At 37.5% G+C, this 26,756-nt stretch overlaps 1 protein-coding gene across 4 annotated transcripts in view; it reads right to left on the bottom strand.

Moving 5' to 3' along the window:
* spg (dedicator of cytokinesis spg) overlaps nt 1-26,756 on the bottom strand; it is a 312,850-nt gene that overhangs the window by 259,713 nt on the left and 26,381 nt on the right. For all 4 annotated transcript variants that reach the window (XM_070102877.1, XM_070102878.1, XM_070102879.1 and 1 more), the window contains exons 6-11: nt 25,975-26,059; nt 17,547-17,585; nt 12,426-12,574; nt 12,167-12,248; nt 7,514-7,690; nt 1,533-1,650 (exon numbers count right to left, since the gene is read on the bottom strand). In XM_070102877.1, coding sequence (XP_069958978.1) covers nt 1,533-1,650; nt 7,514-7,690; nt 12,167-12,248; nt 12,426-12,574; nt 17,547-17,585; nt 25,975-26,059 — 650 coding nt within the window. The remainder of the gene's footprint in view (nt 1-1,532; nt 1,651-7,513; nt 7,691-12,166; nt 12,249-12,425; nt 12,575-17,546; nt 17,586-25,974; nt 26,060-26,756) is intronic.

Raw genomic sequence — 26,756 nt, 5'->3', positions numbered from 1 at the left:
GTATTTGTAAGTTAGTGATCTCCTGTAAATATTTATAAATATATGTTCTAGAAATTGCAAATTTAAATGACATATATTTGTGTCTGCTCAGAAGATGAGGGTTCAACCTTTTCAGAGAAGTGAATATGTATCTGATAGGGAAAAATACTATGAAAAATTACAATTATACATGGATCAAGATAGAACTAGAATATAACACTGACAAGATGGTGACTAAGAACACACATGCAACATCTTATTATCTGAAAAGAGGTTTCACCCTCCAAGAGCTTTATCAATGTAATACAGAGACATGAGAAAGGAAACACAGGGGGCAGATAGGTATTGGTGTGAAGTAGTGGTAATGGTCACATAAGCACTAAGAGCCATAAAGGAAAACCCTCAGTACTGTGTATGTGTGACTGGAAGTAACATGGTCATAGTTAACTAAAAACTATTGCTGCAGGGAGAGCAAAAGAGAAGAGAGATAAAATGATAGGGGAACAAATTCTTTTAAAATGCTAAAACCTTGGGTACATTAGACTTGGGCACCTTCTACACCTGATTTACTAGGAAATGGAAAATGGTTGACAATTAAGAGAAAGAAATAAACCGAACAATTTAAGAAAAATCGGTTAGAAAATCCAATAAGATCAAGTACTGAATGTTACTACTACAATGATTAAAATTTTCCTTTAAATTTTGCTCTACACCTCATTAACCTGTATTTTGATTTACAATATCACAAATGGAATTAAAGTTTCGCTTACAGGGTAATTTACAGAGCACAGTGTTCCCTTGATTTGTGTATTCTGAAGGTGCTGCCTCTACATAATTTAATCTTTAACATTAGTTTTTATAAGGTCAGGGAGGTGGAGGAGCAGAGGTTTCACGGCTACATGATTTAGTGAATGGTGAGGTATCTATGTTTGAACTCACTGCTCAGAATTCAAAATGAAAACAATTCAAAGAATCTTTTTGAGGAAGAAAAAAAAAAAAAAAGCTTAATAGATTTACCTGACCCCCTTATGCTTTTGTTTGGCACTGCATTCTTTTAAATTTACCATCAACTGAGGATTTACTTCTTTGCTGAAGAATGAAGCAATTCGAATCTCTGGGGAGTAATATGAGAAGTGCTGGCATTACATGCTGCAAGTGTTATTATTGTGTCCAAAGTCTGCGAGGTCACTACTTGCATTAACATACTATTGGAATTTTTTCATCGATAGTTTTGCAAAATTAGATGTAACGTATAGATTTTTCTTTGATTCGACTTATAAGCATGTTTTAATATCCATAATGTTACATGAAAATAGCTCCTAAGTACAGAATGATACAGCATTTCCCTGCAGCAACTTACGTTACAACAGCAGTAGGAAGAACAAGTCTGATGGCGAAAAACAAAACATGTAAACCTATTACTCTCTGTCTAGTGAATCACTATCTACCTTTGTGGTTCAAACATTTGGAGTGCTTTCTAGGAAAGTAACCCTTGCAAGTAGCATGATTTAACACTTAAGAAATAGGTTACTCTAAGACCATCAGAGACTCACCATAACTAGCATTGTTTGACATAATAGAGTACTTGTTGGACTGCTTCTTCAGAACAAGCTCAGGTAGTTGCCAGAAGTCTTTTTCATCAGAAGTGAAAAGTTTCCCAGTAAGTTCAACCTGTAAAGTGAGTAATCACAATAATGTTTAACTGTATACAACTATGATTACATCAAAGACATACACATACGTTTATTCAAAACCATATTTGATATAAACTTGGTAATAAATACAGACAAGGTGGTTCAGAAAACACACAAGCATGTAAGTAAATATGTCCTAGTGTTTGCTTACATGTTCTTCTAAACCAAACCCATACTTAATTTCATGTAAAAAAGAAAGTGAAGTGACCCACGAAATCGTAATGACACGATTGCAAACAAACCACGGGCGGGGGTAGAACCCAAGTGGTCCAGTGGCTAACGCGATGGTCTGGAATTTTGAGACCCTCTGATCGCGGGTTCTATCCTCGCCCGTGGAAGTGAAGTAAATGCAAATTATTTCCCTCAGACTTTAGCCATGATACTGTTCACTCCTTCACCTTTACTAGCAGTTTGTGTGTACTGTGTGCCTGTGTATGTCCACCGTTACCTATGGCCAACAGATTGCTTAGTTACTAGTGTCATCAATGGTTTTTCTATATAGTAGCATGAACATTTACTGCAAATTATCATGAAATAAAGATAACAAACAGATCCATTATTATTGTCTTGGTACAACTGTTAGCTGTTACTGGATTTAAAAATTATCATCTCATGTAGGACTGTGCCAAAATATCAGTATCAGTGAGCATTAACTAATTTTTACGATATCAGTATCAGTCTAAAACCGAATATCATCAACATAAATTTTGGTATCTTCCCATCCCTATTCTCATGACCTGGTCTCAGACCATTTCTACTAAGTGAGAAACTATTAACCCTTTGAGGGTTTTGGTCGTACTAGTACGTCTTACGCGTAGGGGTTTTTGACGTACTAGTACGCATAAATTCTAGCGGCCTCAAATCTAGTGGGAGAAAGCTGGTAGGCCTTCATATGAAAGAATGGGTCTATGTGGTCAGTGTGCACAGTCTAAAAAAAATCCTGCAGCACACAGTACATAATGAGAAAAAAAAACTTTGACCATTTTTTTGGAATAAATCAGCGACTTTGCAGTGTATTTTCGTATGGTATTTATTGTTGTATTCTAGTTTTCTTGGTCTCATTTTATAGAATGGAAGACATATTACAGAAATTGAGATGATTTTGACTGGTTTTACAATGAAAGGTGCCTTGAAATTGAGCTCAAAGTAGCAGAAATGTTCGATTTTTACCAAACTTCAAAAGTAAACAAATCGTGCCAAGCGTGCAATACACGTCAACTGGTGAGTCTAATATTCTTTCACAAGTGCACCAATAATATTTATACCATTTTTTACACTAATGCAGTAGTCTGCATAACAGTAAATCTTATATTTTTTGTGAGAATAAAAATTCAAAGTGGAAAGCAAAAGAATATAAGAGGGGCCTTGAGACGTGACTAATGACTAGAGGAAATGTCATTTTAGTGCCAGGAATGTCTTTCTTGTTTATTCTGGACCCTATTCGGAAATTGGCATCTTTTGAAATTTGTGTGAAATTGGCAAAATTGCTAAATTCTGACCACTGTACTGGATAGTTGAATTTCATAAATGGGTGGTTTCTTGCACCCATTCGATAGAAAAAATGAGTTCTAGCGAAATATTCATGTTTTTTGTCAACTAGTACAGTGAAATTGGCCGAAAATGGGGCTCAAAGTGGGCAAAATCGCCGATGCGTAAACATCGCCGAGACCGCTAACTTTGCGAGAGCATAATTCCATAAGTTCTCTATCAAATATCAAACTTTTGGTGTCCTTATGATCGGGAAAAGATTCTCTATCTTTTTATAAGAGAAAATATTTTTTTTTTTTTTAAATTTGGCCGACCCTGAGAACGAGTTTCGGAGAGGGCCTGTCGACCCTCAAAGGGTTAAAGAGCACATAGGAGAGTAAAGATATGCATATCTGAATGTAGGTAAGTACAATGCCAGATATCTGGCATTTTACTTGTTCATGAGACAGAAGACCAAAAAAAAAAAAAATTTAATGGATTTCCATTTCACACTCACCTGACAAGATGATAGCACTTCCCTGTATGGTTGCTCTCTACCATCCTGCTACCTGGTGCTGACAGGCTAAACTGGAGACCACACTTAACTATTATACAGGAGGGCCCTGCTTATACAGCAGGTTAGGTTCTGGGCTACTGTTGTAAAGCAGAAATAGCCTTAAAGTGAAACAAACTTTTTTCACTTTCAAATGCATATAAAAGCCAGACAACAGTTTACACTATCATAAATTAAATGAACACTAAAGTTGGCCTAAAAAATGCATACACAGTACACACACTGTAAAATACTTTCGTCTTTAGCTTATAGCGAGTGGTGAATACATTTATTGTAGGAAGTCTGAGTAAATGAACAATGTGCAACAACTGGGCACTGTATCATTACTGGCAAAACAATTCACATACTTGGCAGGTTTCTTCAGATGAAAACAAAAATGATTGAATTAATGAAGACAGTTAAAAAATTTCTAGATAGTATATTGGTAGACAGCAACCGCCCAGGGAGATACTACCGTCCTGCCAAGTGAGTGTAAAACGAAAGCCTGTAATTGTTTTACATGATGGTAGGATTGCTGGTGTCTTTTGTCTGTCTCATAAATATGCAAGATTACAGGTACGTCACACTACACATACGTGTACAAGCATATATATACACACCCCTCTGGGTTTTCTTCTATTTTCTTTCTAATTCTTGTTCTTGTTTATTTCCTCTTATCTCCATGGGGAAGTGGAACAGAATTCTTCCTCTGTAAGCCATGCGTGTTGTAAGAGGCGACTAGAATGCCGGGAGCAAGGGGCTAGTAACCCCTTCTCCTCTACATATTACTAAATTTAAAAGGAGAAACTTTAGTTTTTTCTTTTGGACCACCCCACCTCAGTGGGATACGGCTGGTACGTTGAAAGAAGAAGAAAATGGTAGACAGCAACTGCCCAGGGAGGTACAGGTCCTCCATCACAAATCCAGGATCATTGGGACCTGTAGTGTGCCGGATTACTGAGTTTGCCAGATTATAGAGTGGTTAGGTTAGAATACACTTAATAAAATTAATCAACTTGACTTACACAAAGTTCATTGAACATCGGCAAAAATCAAACATTTCCGCTACTTTGAGCTCAATTTCAAGGTACTTTTTGTCATGAAAGCAATCAAAATCATGTCTATTTCTGTAATATATCTTCCATTCTATCAAATGAGATAAAAAAAGCGAGAATACAACCAAAAAACCATATGAAAATATACCGCAAAGAAGCGGCTAATGGCTGAGAAGTGAACTCCCTCATTTATCGTCTGTCTTTTTTATTCTTGTTGTACGTTAAGAAGCATCTTTCCACCATACATTGCCCAAATTTCAATAAGACAGCCCAACAAACAACTGAGAGAAAAAAATATTTACCAGAAATCATATATGGCAAGCCCAAGCCCAGTGCTGGAAGTAAGTCACTGTCTGACTTTTTTGGGTTATCCTAGGTTCTCTATACATACACTGCTATGTATGATCTATGTAACTGTATTTGTGTATACCTGAATAAACTTATTTACTTCTAGTCTGTCAACCGAGTATAAGAGACTTCCCATTCACTTATTTCAACTACCCAATATAGTGGTCAGAAATTGGCAATTTGGCCAATTTCACACAAATTTCATCAGATGCCAATTTCAAAATAGGGTCCAGAATAAACAATGCAGACATTCCTGGCACTAAAATAACATTTTCTCTGTTCATAAGTCATGGCTCCAGGCCCCTCTTATATTACTCCTGCTTTCCATTTGGAATTTTTATTCACAAAAAAATATAAGATTTACTGTTATACAGACTGCTGCATTATTGTAATAATTGTATAAATAATGTCAACCCATTCTTGACTCCCTATTGGAATTTTGACTGGCAGGTGGACAGGTACTGGACGGTGACGTCATATGTTTACTCTTGAAAATTCGCTACTGTGAGCGCAATTTCAAGGTACTTTTCGTCATAAAAGCAATCAAAATCATATCTATTTCTGTAATATATCTTTCGTTCTATCAAATGAGACTGAAAAACGAGAATATAACCATAAAACCAATCAAAAATATACCGCTAAGCGGCCGCTAAGGGCTGAGAAGTGAACTCCGCTATTTATGGTCTGATTTCTTTCATTTTTGGTGTACGTTAAGAAGCATCTTTTTCCATCATACACTGCCCAAGTTTCATTAAGATAACCCAACAAACAATTGAAAAAATAATAATAATAATAATAATAATAATAATAATAATAATAATTTTATTTACTACACGTACATGTACATGGGATATAGACATAGTTGACATCAGTGACATACTACTATATAGAAAGTCGCTTGTTATGCAGAGTATTACAAGAAAATTAGGTCAGTGTCCCAGGATAACACCCACACTAGTGGGCTAACACCCAGGTACCCATGTACTGATGGGTGAACATAGACAAAAGGTACAAAGAAACGCGCCTAATGTTTCTACCCTGGCTGGGAATCGAATATTTACCAAAAATCATATATGGCTAATCCAAGCCAGGTACTAAAAATAAGCCACGTTGACTTTTTTGGGTTATCCTAGGTTCTCTACACATATGCTGCTATGTGTGATAATCTACATAGAGAAAATAACTTTTGTTCAGGCTTATGGTGCAGTACGAGTGTATATCACAGTTAGCCCTGCACTATACTGTTTTCTCTAATATAAGCCCCCAAGACAGGGATAGGAGAATGGTATTTGTATACCATATCCTCTTCATAACTCTGTCGAACTGCTCGGTGTTATGCCAAATATTATTTATTCTGGACTATTTAACATGCTTTATGTTATTTATATTGTTTATTATGTCACATTAGATCAATTGTATAGGCAATAAGCTGTAGTGTTGATATTAGCGTAATAATAAAGCATATTCTCCTGCATCACGAGACTGAGCTCATGACAACCGACAGTGGCTTCAAAGCCACCTTATCTTTAATGGACAATGTACTGTGTCGGTGCATTACACAACAAAAAGCATTTCTTTTATTCATTGGAACCATGGCTAGGGCTAAAAGTAAGCAGGTAATAACAAATGGAGAAAAAGAAATTAGCATGACTTATGCACCAGCAGGTTGGTGTGGTGACCCTGGAAATTTGAAATTATGCTAGCCAAAATTAGTGCCGAATAACTGAAGGAACCGAATAACTGATTGCCGGATTTGTGATGGCGGACCTGTACTACCATCCTGCCAAGCGAGTGTAAAACAAAAGCCTGTACTTGCTGGTGTCTTTTTTCTGTCTCATAAACATGCAAGATTTCAGGTACATCTTGCTACTTCTGCTTACACTTAAGTCACACTACACATGCATGTACAAGTGTATTATACACACCCCTCTGGGTTTTCTTTTATTTTCTTACTAGTTCTTTTTCTTGTTTATTTCCTCTTATCTCCATGGGGAAGTGGAACAGAATTCTTCCTCTGTAAGCCATGCATGTTGTAAGAGGTGACTAAAATCCCGGGAGCAAGGGGCTAGTAACCCTTTCTCCTATATACATTACTGAAGTTGAAAAGAGTAACTTAACTTTTGTTTTTGCTTTTTTGGGGCCACCCTGCTTCAGTGGGATACAGCCGGTTTGTTGAAAGAAGAAGAGTTGAAAAAGTGGAAAGGTAAACTGAGGGACTGAACACCTCAAAAATACCTCTCTACTTCTTCAACTGTTTCCAGGAATTTAGCCACCTCTGTATTTGACTAAGGAAGCCTGGTGTGCTGGCAAAACATTTTGTTAAAAAAGATACCCAACTGTTGCACAAGTGTCTTATTCATCTATAGGAATAATTGACCAGTAAACAGTAAAAACTGCAAAGAACACTTGTAACATACTTCTCCTTCACCTCCTTGTAGAACAGATTGAGCTAATCTGAAGAGAGCTATACCATACGGTCGTCGATAATTATGTGACGACATCTTCTTCACAGACTCAGAGAACAACATGCGTCCAACTCTGACAACATGGGCTACAATATACAGATCCGAAGCCAAATCACCACTTCCGAGATCCTGTAAATGACAAATAATACAACTTAAATAAAAATTACAAATGAAAATATTACCATCAATTGATTAATTAGGAACTAAGATACATACAGTGTAGAGCTTTGTTCAATGAAAACTGACAGTGAGGTTGAAGTAGCACATACATGTTCAAAACCTAAGTACAGTGGACCCCTGGTTTGTGATCAGCTCCCAATGCGACCAATTATGTAAGTGTATTTATGTAAGTGCGTTTGTATGTGTATGTTTGGGGGTCTGAAATGGACTAATCTAATTCACAATATTCCTTATGGGAACAAATTCGGTCAGTACTGGCACCTGAACATACTTCTGGGATGAAATAATATCGTAAACCAGGGGTCCACTGTAGTGAGAGAAAAACACAACAATTTCCCACTGTAAATGCATTAATACAATCTCACCAAAATATGACCAATGGAGTAATTATTACAGGAGGGCCCTGCTTAAACAGCAGTTTAGGTTTCAGGCTACTGCTGTAAAGCAGAAATCGCTATGAAGCGAAACAGCCTTTTTTTTTTTTTTTTTATACTTTCAAATGCGAATAAAAGTCTGATACAATGTTTACAGTATCATATATCCTAGGTAGTAGGATGGTAGACACCACCCAGGGATGTACAGTGGACCCCCGCATAACGATTACCTCCGAATGCGACCAATTATGTAAGTGTATTTATGTAAGTGCGTTTGTACGGGTATGTTTGGGGGCCTGAAATTTGTTTTGTACTCTGATGAAGTTTTAATTTCCTCGTGTTTACCATATCTGAGTAATTGAAATTTCTCATCGTTGAACTTCATATTGTTTTCTGCAGCCCACTGAAAGATTCGGTTGATGTCCGCCTGGAGCCTTGCAGTGTCTGCAATGGAAGACACTGTCATGCAGATTCAGGTGTCATCTGCAAAGGAAGACACGGTGCTGTGGCTGATATCCTTGTCTATGTCGGATATTAGGATGAGAAACAAGATGGGAGCGAGTACTGTGCCTTGTGGAACAGAGCTTTTCATCGTAGCCGCCTCGGACTTTACTCTGTTGACTACTACTCTTTGTGTTCTGTTTGTGAGGAAATTATAGATCCATCTACCAACTTTTCCTGTTATTCCTTTAGCACGCATTTTGTGCGCTATTACGCCATGGTCACACTTGTCAAAGGCTTTTGCAAAGTCTGTATATATTACATCTGCATTCTTTTTGTCTTCTAGTGCATCTAGGACTTTGTCGTAGTGATCCAATAGTTGAGACAGACAGGAGCGACCTGCTCGAAACCCATGTTGCCCTGGGTTGTGTAATTGATGGGTTCCTAGATGGGTGGTGATCTTGCTTCTTAGGACCCTTTCAAAGATTTTTATGATATGGGATGTTAGTGCTATCGGTCTGTAGTTCTTCGCTATTGCTTTACTGCCCCCTTTGTGGAGTGGGGCTATGTCTGTTGTTTTTAGTAACTGTGGGACGACCCCCGTGTCCATGCTCCCTCTCCATAGGATGGTAAAAGCTCGTGATAGGGGCTTCTTGCAATTCTTGATGAACACTGAGTTCCATGAGTCTGGCCCTGGGGAAGAGTGCATGGGCATGTCATTTATCGCCTGTTCGAAGTCATTTTGACCAGTATGCATACCTAGATGTATATTAGAGCTGACTGCCTCTATCCTGTTTATTACAATATACAGTACACTACTGTATAAACATGTAAAAATATACCAGAAATGTTATAAAAGGTGCAAAGGCGACATTAAAACAATATCAAAGATGGCTGACACAAACCCACTACCATTATAGTATGCTCCTCATACAGCAACAAATTTGTTTACCGACATGGTCTCAGGAACGGAACTCTATCATTAAGTGAGGAGAGTCTGCATATACATACCCCTCTCAGTTTTCTTAATAGTTCTTGTTCTTGTTTATTTCCTATCTCCATGGGGAGGTAGAACAGAATTCTTCCTGCGTAATCAATGCATGTCGTAAGAGATGACTAAAATGCTAGAAGCAAGGGGCTAGTAACCCCCTTCTCCTGTATAAATTACTAAATTTAAAAAAAACAATTCGTTTTTCATTTTAGGTTATCCTGCCTCAGTAGGATACAGCTGCTATGTTTAAAAAAAAAAAAAACATTCATTTATTAAGTGAGCAATAGAGCTAGGTAAAAAAAATATATATACAGTATACACATTACTTACCTTAAAATATTTTCATCCTTTGCTTATAATGAGTAGTGAATACAATTATTGTAGGAAGTCTGAATAAATGAAGAATGGGTATAATCGAATACTGCTGCATTAGTGAAACGCTGTAAAGCAGGGGCCCTCCTGTACCTAGGACTCTTGAGGACTTGTTTACAATAATTTAACTTAATTTTTAAATAATTAAGGACTTCACAGTAACTCTTACGGAGTTATTCAAAGTTCATATTCAAATTTTATTACTAAGAATGTGTCAAGTTAACAGTATTAACTGGCAAAGCTGTTTCTAGTGTCCCCTAGAATACAGTGTTGGGTCACAACACTTAGGAACATTGTCTATGGCATGGAGAAGATTCTGTGACTTAATAAATAACATTATCCATGGAGGCAAAGAAGGGAATGTATGAGAGTAGTGTGGTACTAACACTCTTATGTGGGTCTGAGACATGGGTTGTGAATGCTGCAGCAAGGAGAAGCCTGGAGGCAGTGAATATGTCATGTCTAAGGGCAATGTGTGGTGTAAATATTTTGCAGAGAATTCATAGTGAGGGAAATAGGAAGAGGTGCAGAACTACTAAAAGTATTATTCAGAGGGCTAAGGAGGGGTTGCTGAGGTGGTTTGGTCATTTTGAGAGGATGGAGCAAAATAGGATGGCATGGAGGGTGTATAAATTCGTGGTGGAGGGAAGGAGGGGTAGGGGTCATCCTAGAAAAGGATGAAGGGAGGGGGTAAAGGAGGTTTTGTGTGCAAGGGGGCTTGGACGTATAGCAGGCACATACGAGCGTGTTAGATAGGAGTGAATGGAGACAAATAACTTTTGGGGCTTGACGAGCTATTGGAGTTTCAGCAAAGTAATATTTTGCGAAGGCATTCAGGGAAAATGGTTAGCTGGAATCCTAGAGGCGAGTAGCACAATGCCTGCACTTTCAAGGAGGGGTTTGGGATATTTGCTGTTTAGTACATCTAAAGTGTTGTATCCATTTGCCTCTGACAAGACAGTAATAGTGTGAATGATGGTGAAGCGCTTCTTTTTTTTGGTGACCCTGCTTCGGTGTGAGATGGCCAGCGTGTTAAAAAAAAAAATGCTTAATTAATTGCATAAATGATGTCTATACAATTATTATGGCAAACCAAAATAAAAAATTACTATAATTTAGTGATATAATATTCCATGGCTTAATTATATAAACAAAATATTACTTAACAAATGAACCTTAACCTAAAAAATACAGTAAAAATGACTAGCAAAAATCAGCCTCACATATCTTTAACTGGACAGTACAGTCATAAAAATATTTATTCTAAATTTAATTAAAGCAGAAATTTGACAAAATAAAGTCAAAATCCCAGACTGTCCATTCCTCAGTGGCTCTTGGCTATCAAACAAAATTTTCAGAAAATTCTAAGCCTAAAAATTTTTGTTCATTATTAATTTAGACAGGTAAATTAATAGGTCAGTTTGTTTCAAAGCCCAGACCTATCTAATATATATTACCAGTCTACCATCCACAGGTCTGATAAAACAAAGGTACCTGGATAGTTATTGATAGGTAAACAAGGACAATATGTGTAAAGAGACTTGATTATTATTTCCACCTGTCTAGGATTCAACCAGAGCACTTTGGTTGTGAATTGAATGTGTTACATTACTTTCCTGAGAAATAGGAGGTATTCAAGTTTTATACCAAGAGGGAGGGTAGCTCCAATTTCTTAGATCAAGAGTTCTTCACCAGCATCAAGATAACCCACTGGAACAAGTATTCAAGAAGAGTTTATATGAAATGTTTAAGCCAAGAATCTCAATGACTGAAGTGACAGAGGAACAGTATTTGTATTACTGAAAGTCATAATTCAAAAAAAGATATTCTAGTTTGTTGCTAAATGTCATGTACAGTGCAGTATTTGGTTCAGTAAGCAACAAAAAATTCCACAGCAATAAATTTCCTAGCTGTTGTATGAGAAATATCAGAATTTACCTATTCTACTTTTGATTAGTTTTCACATAACTCTTTCTTGAAGCAAGATCATTAAAATAAAATTAAGCCATAAAAAATATAATTGTCAGAAAAGCAGTGAGTGTTGCCATTGTTAGCAGAATCCACAATAATATATTTACATGAAAAGTAAATACTGATATTAACACAAAAGTATGAGATAGACTAATATTATGTGAAAACACACCAGCCTGAAACTCTTCACATTACCCATCTGTTACTAGATGGAAATGATAATAACAAAGATGAAGGGCAGAAAGAACCTATATGAAACAACACAACAATACTCACCGTGAATATTGTGCAGTTGCTGTGGATTTTTTCTACATAATTTGAGAAACCTTCTTTTGATAGTTTGACTAGAAATCTTTCACTGAAAATATTGTAACAACAGCATGAGAATTGACATCAATAATATCTTCATAACTATACATTACTGACTTTCACAAAAGAAAATAAAGCAGTACAATTTCATATTGCAGAAGAAATTTCTACAAGATTTTATTAACAGCAAAATAAATTAAACTAAACAAACTTTGCTACTACCAACCTTATAAATTTTGCCTTCTGTGCATCATACAATGAGAAAAATATTTCAGCATCTTCGCCTAAGTGATAAGAGAAGTCTCTCATACAGAAAAACAAGTGATGACTGAGCACCTTCCTTCTCTCCTTCCTCTTGGCCAGCGTCCCAAGACCCTGCAAGCACCTTCTATGTCATTTTCCTCAAGTTATCATCATTACAATCAGTGGCAGTGCTAAGTAAGTTTATTCAGGTATACACAAATACTGTTACATCAATTATCATACATAGCAGCATATGTGAAGAGAGCCTAGGATAACCCATATATGGTCACAGTACATAGGGAATGGAAAACAATCATTTTTAGTCTGAAGTGGAAAACAGGTCTACCTCCCTGTATCAAGATCCCCACAAAAGGAAATTTTCTTATATCACTTTCATTACAACATGAATTTTTAATTTAAACCTTTATAGTTACACGAACATTATACCAGTGTGCTCAAAAAATGACGATGCACACAAATTTTCCCGACAGCTTACTCTTATCATCAATTTCTATTCATAACACTACTTTTTTTTATGTTTTCTCTTATGTTCCTTGAAACTAAGAACAAGTTTTTCACAGTGATTTTGAATTTTTGCCACTAACAGTATTACATGACTTGTAATTTGGAATTTAAATCCAATAATTTGCAAATTTTTTCCAACACCCTTTCATGTGTCTTTCCATTTTCCATGCTAACTAATTTGGTTTCAGCACGATCAAGATTATCTATTTTTTTTTTTTTCATTGATAATCTCTATTACATAAAAAATTCCATAAAGTTAATATTTTTTCCAGGCCATTCTCATTTTATTTTCATGATTTCCTTGATATTTTCTGTTCAATTCCCTGACTTCCCATCTGACCTGTAGTTTCAAAACCATTTCTCTATAGATACACCTACCATCCGACTTACGACCTGCTCGACTTACGACCACTCGACTTACAACCGTGTTTTTTATGCCAAATTTCTGGGAAGTAAACAACTATTTGTGTTGTACACAGTGTTTATCCTAAACCTTACAGTATAAAATACAGTACTAACAGCATAAAAAGTAAAGTAAAACATGAAATACTAAAATAAAACAATAAAATGAATTCATTACAAAAATGTTTTGTTGATATTCAGTAATAAAGTTCGACTTACGACCATTTCGACTTACGACTGGTTTCTCGGAACCGAACTCGGTCGTAAGTCGGATGGTAGGTATACTTCATGAAAAAGCGCTCTTTTCTTCCCCAATTCTTTAACATATAGCTCTATAATCTTTTCTAGATCTGTGACCTAATAAGGTTCTTTGGGAGAGATAAAGGATAGAGACTTGGAAAGAATTAATAAATGTAACATCACAATTGTCACAATTCACAAGAAACCAACATGATGAAAATTAAAATTATAAGAGGTTTATCTCCATCTAGGACCACTGTTAATTTTTAAGGCTAGAAAATAAAATTATACAATAATAATACCTTTTAAAATGGTAGAGAATCTTTTACTAAAGGTAATGATACTGAAAATATAAAACAGGATGGAAAACTTGCAGAATTATGCAGGTGCAAAGTTGTAGGTCAGGAAGTATTTCATGCAACAGCAATTTTCCCCCCTCTAAGGCATATTTTCAATCAATTCCAGTGCTCAAACTGATTCAGTTCCAGGCTGTTATGCTAGTTTTACTGACTGAACACAAGAATAGTCCTATAAAGCAAAATTCAACAAATTCCAATTTAAAAACAGAGTCCAAAATAAACAATAGGCATTTCAGCCATAAGATAACTTTTCCCCTAATCATTATGTCTATGGGCCTCTACAAGGATATGATTAATGAAAAATCAGAGTTTTACCATATTCTTGCCTAACAAAATATGTATGGATTATGGTTTAGACCATCCAAATAATTGAAGCAGACCAAGTAAATACCCATCATGTAGACAAGAGGGGAACATTAGGGAATGCCCCAACCCTTCCTCAGGAAAACTGCCAAATGGTGAATATTTCTGCTACTTTCTGGCCACTTCCAGTCCAAAACTGAACTAAATCATCTCGATTTTATTAAATGACACCAAGAAACAGCCAACAAAACCACGAAAACCACCCTAGAAAAATGCCTCAAAATTACTATTTTAACCCAAACACAAAGGTGCATGTACTGTGTGGGTCAGGATTTCTCTTGTACTATGCACACCATCCAAATGGGCCAAAATTTACCACTCACAATAAACTTGAGGGTGCACTGTGATGAAGACACACCTACAACAGTGACACTGGCCTCAATATACACTATTATGTACTCCAAACACCCCTGCTCACTTTCTACTACTCTCTAATCTACCCATACCTCACCTATGGTATCTATACATGTAGACTAACATTGGCCAATCACCTGAAACCTGTTGTTATTGAGTAAAAATCTCAGTACAATCACTCAATCAACCTCAAGGCCCTACCCACCCACACCCTTATTCAAAAGTTTAAATTTATTTAACATACAAAAATATTCACACTTTCTACTGTGCATGCTATGTCTACACGATACTAAATACAAGCATTAACCCAGAGCTTAAATTCTATCCAGAGAGCTGCAACAGTACACAAGGACAAAATAAAGGACCAAGTATCTCTGATATTGCCACACACATGAATCAACTTGTTCAAAAACTCAAGCAAATAAAAGGCTCAAAAATATGAAACTCACTGCCACCATCTTTACTAAAATCAATAAAAGGCACCTATTAACTCTCATAAATGTTACATCCATTAGCGGTTTCCAAATTCTCATGCACTGATTTCACAACTTTAATTCAACCATTCCATAAAAAAATAGATTACTGAATCGATGTAAATTTGATGTACTGTAATTTATTTTTAACTGTCCACTTGATCATTTGCAACCTGTCTCAATGTACTTGTTTTTGTAATGAATTATTCATACAGTACTGATACACAATGCCTATAATTATATGCTAGGTCTAGATTTATGTACAGTGGTACCACAAGTTACAAACTTAATTCATACCAAAAGGCTGTTCGAGTGCCAATACCGAACGAATTTGTTCCCATAAGGAATAATGTAAATTAGAATAGTACATTTCAGATCACCAAAAATGCATTAACAAAAACACACTTACATAACTGTTTGAGTTGGGAGCTGTTGAAAACTCGAGGTACCACTGTATTATATAAGCTTTAGGATAAGTTTGCCAAAATGATTTGAATAAGTGCCTAGTATGTCACTGTTTTATTTTAATGATGCAGATCTATGCAAGAGAATATTAAAGGATTATTAAGATGGAATATACTGTAAAAGACAACCACATACCACGAGCGTAATGCATTGACAAAGCTGGATCAGTTACTTAAGTAAGTGCGTTTGTATGTGTATGTTTGGGGGTCTGAAATGGACTAATCTACTTCACAATATTTCTTATGGGAACAAATTCGGTCAGTACTGGCACCTGAACATACTTCTGGAGTGAAAAAATATCGTTAACCGGGGGTCCACTGTATTTTAAATTACACGAGTGAAGCACCTACCATGAACCTCAAGACTACTTACTACCACTCACCACTAAGAAAATTCCACCGTACAGTGGACCCTCGACCAATGATATTAATCCGTTCCTGAGGGCTCATTGTTAGTCGAAATTATCGTTAGTCGATTTAATTTTCCCCATAAGAAATAATGGAAATGAAATTAATCCATTCCTGACACCCCAATGTATTGAAAAAAAAAATTTTACCACATGAAATATTAATTTTAATACACACAAACTGAAGACATGTACAATTACATGACACTTACCTTTATTGAAGATCTGGTGATGATTGATGGGATGGGAAGAGGGGAGTGTGTGGATGGTGTTAGTGTTTAGAAGGGGAATCCCCTTCCATTAGGACTTGAGGTGTCAAGTCCTTTTCCGGGGTTACTTCCCTTCTTCTTTTAATGCCACTAGGACCAGCTTGAGAGTCACTGGACCTCTGTCGCACAACATATCTGTCCATAGAGCTCTGTACCTCCCGTTCCTTTACGATTTGTCTAAAATGGGCCACAACATTGTCATTGTAATAGTCACCAGCATGGCTTGCAATAGCTGTGTTAGGGTAATTTTCATCCATAAAGGTTTGCAGTTCAACCCACTTTGCACAAATTTCCTTAATCTTTGAAGTAGGCACAATGGATTCCACAACTGGCATAGGCGTCTCAGGGTTAGCCCTGAGACGCCTATGCCAGTTCTCACCCTTTTTATCACAGGGATGACACTAGAAGCTTTCTTGGGGCCCATGGTGACTTATTTTGCAGGTGCAATCACTAAAAACGCTGTGATAATATGAAATGTTCCGATTGTATGTTTGGATGCGACTGCGGTGGCTGGCTTGTAAACACTGTGCAGGCCACACATGGACATGTCTCAAACGGAACGAATCGTGTTGGTCGAGTTTTTTAGCGCTAGTCGAGGCAAAATTTTTGCATTAAAATGTATCGCTAGTCAGATTTAACGTTATACGATGCCATCGTTGGCCAAGGGTCCACTGTATTTCTCCACGACCTATGACAAGCAGCACATTGACCTATATGTGGCATGTGTCACATACACCAACAGGACTATTCAAGTAAAGGAAGCATCAAATATTTTCCTTTAAGAACTAAACTTTTATGCCCTTCAGACTTTAAAATTATCATCATTGCCCATATAGCTTCCTAATATCTTGGACACTGAATGCTAAATACAAGTCTGTACCCTGGAAGCATGTTTATGCTTCAGCAGCAAATTAAGGTATGTCTATACCATACCAGCACATGATGCAGTAGTAGCAATATGTTTAAAAAAGTGAAACAGCAGTAGAAACATGTTAAAGAAAGTGATGCAGCAGCAACAACAACAACTTAAGTGATGCAGCAGCTATAAGCTATTTCCGAGCAGAAAAAAAAAAAGAAGTCACAATACTGAGGTTGGAATAATTCACAATTAACCCAGTCTGGGTTAACTGGGAAAAAAAAAATTGACTGTTTTGGTCTGTCCAGTATGGACCAAAACATATTCTAAAATTTTCTCTCCAAAATGTGTGTCAGTTGTGAATTAATGAGCAGCACACGCACGTGACTCACCTGTGAATGCGACTGTGAAGCCTCGGCACTCTGGACATGCTGTTGGGAAAAACAATCATGTAGTGAATATTACAACGTGCTTAAATTATGAAAAGTACTGAGTAAAGTGTATAACCATGTTTATGGTCCTCTGAATGTGATAAGATTGTTTCAAGTCTTTTATTACAGAAATCAAAATGTTTCAAAAGCACTTCAAATAAGAACTGACTGAAGTGTTTCACCTATATTCACTTGATGGTCACAATAACTAATGGTCTTAAATGAAGTGAGTAGGGAAATAAGATGCAATACCTAACTATGTTACAGATGGGCTTTGTTGACAATTTTGCTTTTATAGCTGCTGGGTAACCTTGCATAAAAATATTTCAATCATAATGATATTTTTCCTTCGAAATGACTAAAAAGTACATCCCATGTACATTTTGCTAAACAAACATCTTCTACAGCACAAAGCTTAACACTGTCTGAAGAAGATTCTCACCACCAGGAACAATTTATATTATAACACATCAGTTACTTCCCACTGAGGAAGGATGACCCAAAGATGAAAACACATTCAGAATCACAATCTCTAGCTTACTTTTCAGAAATGCACATCCCACTCAGTGAACCTCTCCTCCCTCTGCCCCTCAAATTCACATGGAACTATTCCTAGATTTTTTTTGCCAATCCAAAACCTCGAATATCGTCATTCATGACAGCTTTGAAGGAATTTAAGCAAGAGCTTGCTACAGCCATGCTAATGTGAGACTTGTTTGTAAAAATCTATATTTGTGGTCATAATGAAGCCCATACCAACCTTCCTAGTGTGTAAAAAGACACTTAGTTGAATGAATTTTATTAGGCTTGGCTCATGTTATATTTTAGAGGCTTATATAATATCTATTTTTTTTCTAACACATCGGCTGTTTCCCACCAAGGTAGGGTGACCCAAAAAGAAAGAAAAACTTTCATCATTCAACACTTTCACCATCCTTCATATATAATCACTGTCTCTGCAGAGGCGCTTAGATACGAGAATTTAGATGTCACTCCAAACAGCCAATATCCCAAACCCGTCCTTTAAAGTACAGGCATTGTACTTCCCATTTCCAGGACTCAAGTCCAGCTAACCGGTTTCCCTGAATCACTTTACAAAATATTATCCTGCTCACACTCCAACAGCTCATCAGGTGCCAAAAACTATTCATCTCCATTCACTCCTAACATGCTCACTCACACTTGATGGAAGTCCAAAGCCCCCTCACACACAAAACCTCCTCTACCCCTCTCTCCAACATTTCCTAGGATGACCCCTACCTTGCCTTCCTTGCACTACAGATTTACATGCTCTCCAAGCCATTCTTCTTTGTTCCATTCTCTTTAAATGACCAAACCACCTTAAGAACCCCTCTTCAGTCCTCTGATTAATACTTTTAGTAATTCCACACCTCCTCTTAATATCCACACACTGAATTCTCTGCATAATATATACACCACACATTGCCCTCAGACACGACATCTCCATTGCCTCCAGCCTCCTCCTCGCTGCAGCATTTACAATCCATGCTTCACACCCACATACGAGTGTTGGTACCACTATCCTCTCGTACATTCCTTTCTTTGCCTCCATGGATAACATTTTTTTTGTTTCCACAGATACCTCAAAGCACCACTCACCTTTTTTCCTTCATCAATTCTATGGTTAACCTCATCCTTCATAAACCCATTTACTGACAAGTCAACTCCCAAATATCTGAACACATTCACTTTTTCCATAGACCCTCCCTCCAATGTGATATATAATTTTTCTTTACCTAAATCATTTGATACCCTCATCATCTTATTCTTATCTATGTTCACTTTCAACTTTCTTCCTTTACATGCCCTCCTGAGCTCGTCCACTAACCCATGTAACTTTTCTTTAAAATCTCCCATGAGCACAGTATCATCAGCAAAAAGTAACTGTGTCAACTCCCATTTTGTATTTGATTCCTCAAAATTTAATCTCGCCCCTCTTCCCAATACCCTAGCATTTACTTCTTTTACAACCCCATTCATAAATATGTTAAACAATCATGGTGACATTACGCATACCTGTCGACGACCTACTTTTGCTGGGAAGTACAGTGGACCCTCAGGTAACGACGGCATCACTTAACGTTAAATCCGGCTAGCGATACATTTTAACGCAAAAATTTTGCCTCGGCTAGCGCTACAAAACTCGCCCAACATGATTCGTTCGAGACGCGTCCACGTGTGGCCTGAGCCCGCCTCACTTGTCCCGTGGGTGCCAGTGTTTACAAGCCAGCCAATGCGGTCGCATCCAAGCATGCAATCGGAACACTTCATATTATCACAGCGTTCTTAGTGGTTGTACCTGCAAAATAAGTCACCATGGGCCCCAAGAAAGCTTCTAGTGCCAACCCTACAGGAAAAAGGGTGAGAATTACTATGGATATGAAGAAAGAGATAATTGCTAAGTACGAAAGTGGAGTGCGTGTCTCCGAGCTGGCCAGGTTGTATACAAAACCCCAATCAACCATCGCTACTATTGTGGCCAAGAAAACGGCAATCAAGGAAGCTGTTCTTGCCAAAGGTGCAACTTTGCTTTCGAATAAGAGATCGCAAGTGATAGAAAATGTTGAGAGACTGTTATTGGTGTGAATAAACGAAAAACAGATAGCAGGAGATAGCATCTCTCAAGCGATCATATGTGAAAAGGCTAGGAAGTTGAATGACAATTTAATTAGAAAAATGCCTGCAACTAGTGGTGATGTGAGTGAATTTAAGGCCAGCAAAGGTTGGTTTGAGAGATTTAAGAATCATAATGTGATAAGACATGGTTGATGCTGCCAGTTCAGACCAAAAAGTGGCTGAAAAATATGTGAAGGAATTCAAGGATTACATAGACAGTGAAGAATTGAAACCTGAACAAGTGTTTAATTGCGATGAAACAGGCCTGTTTTGGAAGAAAATGCCAAACAGGACCTACATTACTCAGGAGGAAAAGGCACTCCCAGGACATAAGCCTATGAAAGACAGGCTTACTCTCTTGATGTGTGCTAATGCTAGTGGTGATTGCAAAGTGAAGCCTTTATTGGTGTATCACTCTGAAACTCCCAGTGTGTTCAGAAGAAACAATGTCCTCAAGGTTAATTTGTGTGTGATGTGGAGGGCAAACAGTAAGGCATGGGTCACTAGAGACCTTTTCTATGGCTGGTTACACCATGCATTTGCCCCCACTGTTAAAAATTACCTCCTGGAAAATAAATTGGACCTTAGGTGCCTCCTGGTATTAGACAATGCTCCTGGTCATCCTTCAGACGTGGCAGAGCGACTTTCTGGGGACATGAGCAAAAGGCCAGACCTGAAGAAACTGCTCCGGAGGAGGGGATAGAGAAATTGAGGAAGTTGCCTACTTCAAAGATTAAGGAAATGTGTGCAATGTGGCTTGAAGTGCAAACTTTTTTTGATGAAAATCACCCTCACATGGCTATTGCAAGCCGTGCTGGTGACTATTACACTGACAATGTTGTGAAACACTTTAGGAAAGTCATAAAGGAACGGGAGGTACAGGCCTCTATGGACAGATATGTTGTGCGACAGAGGTCCAGTGACTCTCAAGCTGGTCCTAGTGGCATTAGAAGAAGAAGGGAAGTAACCCCAGAAAAGGACTTGCTACCTCAAGTCCTAATGGAAGGGAATTCCCCTTCTAAACATTAACAACATCTACACTCTCCCCTCCTCCCATCCCATCAATCATCACCAGATCTTCAATAAAGGTAAGTGTCAGTTTGTGTGTAATAAAATGAATATTTCATGTGGTAAAAAATTTTTTTTTTCATACTTTGGGGTGTCAGGAACGGATTAATTTGATTTCCATTATTTCTTATGGGGAAAATTACTTCAGCTAATGATAATTTCAGCCAACGATGAGCTTTCAGGAACGGATTAATATCGCTAGCTGAGGGTCCACTGTACTCTCCCTCTCTCCTACACACCCTAACCTGAGCCTCACTATTCTTGTAAAAACTCTTTACAGGATTTAGTAACTTACTACCTATACCATACACTTGCAAAATCTGCCACACTGCTCCCCCATCCATCCTATCATATACCTTTTCTAAATCCGTAAATGCAATGAAAACTTCCCTACCTTTATGTAAATACTGTTCACATACATGCATCAATGTAAACATGATCTATACATCCCCTACCCATTCTAAAGCCTCCTTGTTCATCTGTAATCCTGCTCTCTGTCTTACATCTAATTCTTTCAATAATAACCCTACCATACTTTTCCTGGTACACTCATATCCCACCGAGTTGGGGTGACCTAAAAAGACAGATATAAGTTTCTCTTTTTAAAATCAGTAATGTATACAGAAGGGGTTACTAGCTGCTTGCTCCCGGTATTTTAGTCGCCTGCTATGACACGCATGGCTTATGGAGGAAGAATTTTGTTCCACTTCCCCATGGAGAAAAGAAAAAATAAACAACAAAAACTAGCAAGAAAATAGAATAAAACCCTATACCCCCACCTGCCTTAAACAATTCTGTCATGATCCCATCAGTTCCAGCTGCTTTACCCCCCTTTCATTCTACGTAATGCCTCACTCACCTCCCCAACACTCACATCCAGCTCTTCTTCACTCCTAAAAGATGTTATATCTCCTTGGCCAGTGCATGAAATTATTGCCTCCCTCTCTTCATCAACAAATGAAAGTCCTCAAATACTCCCACCATCTTCCCAATACCTCTAACTCCCCATCTACTAACTCCCTTACTCTACTCTTTAACTGACAAATCTATTCATTCCCTAGGCTTTCTTAACCTATTTATCTCGCTCAAAAAATTTTTCTTTAAATTTTTTTTTCTTTTTTTTTTATCACACTGGCCGATTCCCACCAAGGCAGGGTGGCCCGAAAAAGAAAAACTTTCACCATCATTCACTCCATCACTGTCTTCCCAGAAGGGTGCTTTACACTACAGTTTTTAAACTGCAACATTAAAACTTCTCTTCAGAATCTCCCAAGAGCACAGTGTCATCAGCAAAGAGCAACTGTGACAACTCCCACTTTATGTGTGATTCTTTATCTTTTAACTCCACACCTCTTGCCAAGACCCTCGCATTTACTTCTCTTACAACCCCATCTATAAATATATTAAACAACCACGGTGACATCACACACCCATGTCTAAGGCCTACTTTTACTGGGAAATAATTTCCCTCTTTCCTACATACTCTAACTTGAGCCTCACTATCCTCATAAAAACTCTTCACTGCTTTCAGTAACCTACCTCCTACACCATACACCTGCAACATCTGCCACATTGCCCCCCTATCCACCCTGTCATACGCCTTTTCCAAATCCATAAATGTCACAAAGACCTCTTTAGCCTTATCTAAATACTGCTCACTTACATGTTTCACTGTAAACACCTGGTCCACACATCCCCTACCTTTCCTAAAGCCTCCTTGTTCATCTGCTATCCTATTCTCAGTCTTACTCTTAATTATTTCAATAATAACTCTACCATACACTTTACCAGGTATACTCAACACACTTATCCCCCTATAATTTTTGCACTCTCCTTTGTCCCCTTTGCCTTTATACAAAGGAAAGGAACTATGCATGCTCTCTGCCAATCCCTAGGTACCTTACCCTCTTCCATACATTTATTAAATAATTGCACCAACCACTCCAAAACTATATCCCCACCTGCTTATAACATTTCTATCTTTATCCCATCAATCCCGGCTGCCTTACCCCCTTTCATTTTACCTACTGCCTCACGAACTTCCCCCACACTCACAACTGGCTCTTCCTCACTCCTACAAGATGTTATTCCTCCTTGCCCTATACACGAAATCACAGCTTCCCTATCTTCATCAACATTTAACAATTCTTCAAAATATCCCTCCATCTTCCCAATACCTCTAACTCTCCAATAACTCTCCTCTCCTATTTTTAACTGACAAATCCATTTGTTCTCTAGGCTTCCTTAACTTGTTAATCTCACTCCAAAACTTTTTCTTATTTTCAACAAAATTTGTTGATAACATCTCACCCACTCTCTCATTTGCTCTCTTTTTACATTGCTTCACCACTGTCTTAACCTCTCTCTTTTTCTCCATATACTCTTCCCTCCTTGCATCACTTCTACTTTGTAAAAACTTCTCATATGCTAACTTTTTCTCCCTTACTACTCTCTTTACATCATCATTCCACCAATCGCTCCTCTTCCCTCCTGCACCCACTTTCCTGTAACCACAAACTTCTGCTGAACACTCTAACACTACATTTTTAAACCTACCCCATACCTCTTCGACCCCATTGCCTATGCTCTCATTAGCCCATCTATCCTCCAATAGCTGTTTATATCTTTCCCTAACTGCCTCCTCTTTTAGTTTATAAACCTTCACCTCTCTCTTCCCTGATGCTTCTATTCTCCTTGTATCCCATCTACCTTTTACTCTCAGTGTAGCTACAACTAGAAAGTGATCTGATATATCTGTGGCCCCTCTATAAACATGTACATCCTGAAGTCTACTCAACAGTCTTTTATCTACCAATACATAATCCAACAAACTACTGTCATTTCGCCCTACATCGTATCTTGTATACTTATTTATCCTCTTTTTCTTAAAATATGTATTACCTATAACTAAACCCCTTTCTATACAAAGTTCAATCAAAGGGCTTCCATTATCATTTACACCTGGCACCCCAAACTTACCTACCACACCCTCTCTAAAAGTTTCTCCTACTTTAGCATTCAGATCCCCTACCACAATGACTCTCTCACTTGGTTCAAAGGCTCCTATACATTCACTTAACATCTCCCAAAATCTCTCTCTCTCCTCTACATTCCTCTCTTCTCCAGGTGCATACACGCTTATTATGACCCACTTTTTGCATCCAACCTTTACTTTAATCCACATAATTCTTGAATTTACACATTCATATTCTCTTTTCTCCTTCCATAACTGATCCTTCAACATTACTGCTACCCCTTCCTTTGTTCTAACTCTCTCAGATACTCCAGATTTAATCCCATTTATTTCCCCCACCAAAACTCCCCTACCCCCTTCAGCTTTGTTTCGCTTAGGGCCAGGACATCCAACTTCTTTTCATTCATAACATCAGCAATCATCTGTTTCTTGTCATCCGCACTACATCCACACACATTCAAGCATCCCAGTTTTATAAAATTTTTCTTCTTCTCTTCTTTAAAAATTTATTTAGTCTAATTAATATTGGCTTTATAAGAATGAGCTATTACCATGAAAACATTTGGCAGAGGAAATCTAGCATGAACGTTTTGAACCAAATTCTATGATTGGTTTTCAATTCGTGGGTCATGTACCAAGCCAAAACAAGGTGGGCAATGCAGACATGCTATTTTTAGAAAATATTTACAGAGATTTCTTCAGTAAAAAATACTGAACAACTGAAATCAGCATCTTCGAAGAGTACTTATTCGTAGTAGCTAATTGTTTTTCTTCTCTTGGGCCCATCTGTAGAAAAAATTACCACAGAGATAAACAGAAAATACACAGAATGCCTAAAACACCAGGAAGTTAGGTTGCAAAATGCAATCTGTTAAGGCAAATTCTAAGTCAATTCCTCACAAACAGTTCTAGGCAAATTTCTTGATTTGCATTATTTAGGTTATGTTTGGTTATATTGCTAACTATTAATATAAATTACCAATAAATTAAATATTACACAGAGGCAATGAACAATATTGAAGATCGAACAGGAAATTGGACCCACCAATCGCACTCTAAAATACTGTCAGAAAATCACTGTTTATGCCTTATGAACAATCACCCATCCCACTATCAGAACAACTGTGAAATACTAACTTTGAATAAGAGGATGGGCTGCAAAATAAGAAAAACCAAATAACATTAAACAATAAAAGTACCTAGCATTCTTTCTTTTTGGGTCACCCTGCCTCAGTGGGAGACTGCCGACTTTAAAAAAAAAAAAAAATAAATATTGGTATGGATGCTGCACTTTGGAGTGTCATTTCAACTGTGATATACGCACATTTCTGGCAAAACAACTATTGAATGAATGATGGTGAATGTGTTTCCGTTGGGCAATCTACCTTGGTGAGAAACAGTTATGGTAAAAAAGAATTAAACGTCAATAAATTTCATGAAAATTGAAACATTTTAAAAATTATTATACAGCTTTTGAATTATTTTTGTTGGCTGTAATCTTCAGGAAATGCACCTTCATGCCAGTTAAGAGTTCTTGATCCAAGGAATTGGGGCTACCCCCTCTTTCCTTGGATCCAACCTTATTACCTCCCAGGTGCTTTATGACCATTACAATTATAAATAAAAGTGTTTATCTGCTGTGTGTTTATACTAGAAATTTAGCACTTACACATGGATACAATGAAAACAGTGAAGATGAAGATTACATACCACTTGGTGAAGCTCTACCACACTCACAGCATCAGGATCTACCATCTCACCATCAACACGGGGTACTAAGTCCAGACCCAGTTTCCTAGAAAAAAATTTTTACCAATTAACCTTCATATTTAAGAGGTGAAAAAATCATCACACACATTCAGTGTGACCCTTCGCTTTTCAGCAACACACTTCAAAACACTTATTTACTTACAATATTAAATCGTTTCCATGGGAAAAGGGAAAATAATCTTACCTCCGAGAGCCAAACGTGTCATAAGAGGTATCTAAAATACCAAGAGCAAGGGGCTAGTAACTACTCCTCCTTTATAATTTTTTTTTTTTTCAACAATTTGGCCATCTTCCACTGAGGCAGGGTGACCCAAAGAGAAAGAAAATCCCCAAAAAGAAAATACTTTCATCATCATTCAACACTTTCACCTCGCTCACACATAATCACTGTTTTTGCAGAGGTGCCCAGAACACAACAGTTTAGAAGTATATACGTACAAAAATACACAATATATCCCTCCAAACTGCCAATATCCCAAACCCCTCCTTTAGAGTGCAGGCATTGTACTTCCCATTTCCATGTCCGGTTACATAAAGTAACCGGTTTCCCTGAATTCCTTCACTAAATATTACCCTGCTCACACTCCAACAGATCGTCAGGTCCCAAATACCATTTGTCTCCATTCACTCCTATCTAACACGCTCACGCATGCTTTCTGTATAAATATAAAAAGATATTTGGGAGTTGACTTGTCAGCAGATGGGTTTATGAAGGACAAGGT

This window comes from Cherax quadricarinatus, chromosome 83 (assembly GCF_038502225.1).
Source record: "Cherax quadricarinatus isolate ZL_2023a chromosome 83, ASM3850222v1, whole genome shotgun sequence".
NCBI lineage: Eukaryota > Metazoa > Arthropoda > Malacostraca > Decapoda > Parastacidae > Cherax > Cherax quadricarinatus.
This window is presented reverse-complemented; position numbering and strand designations above follow the sequence as displayed.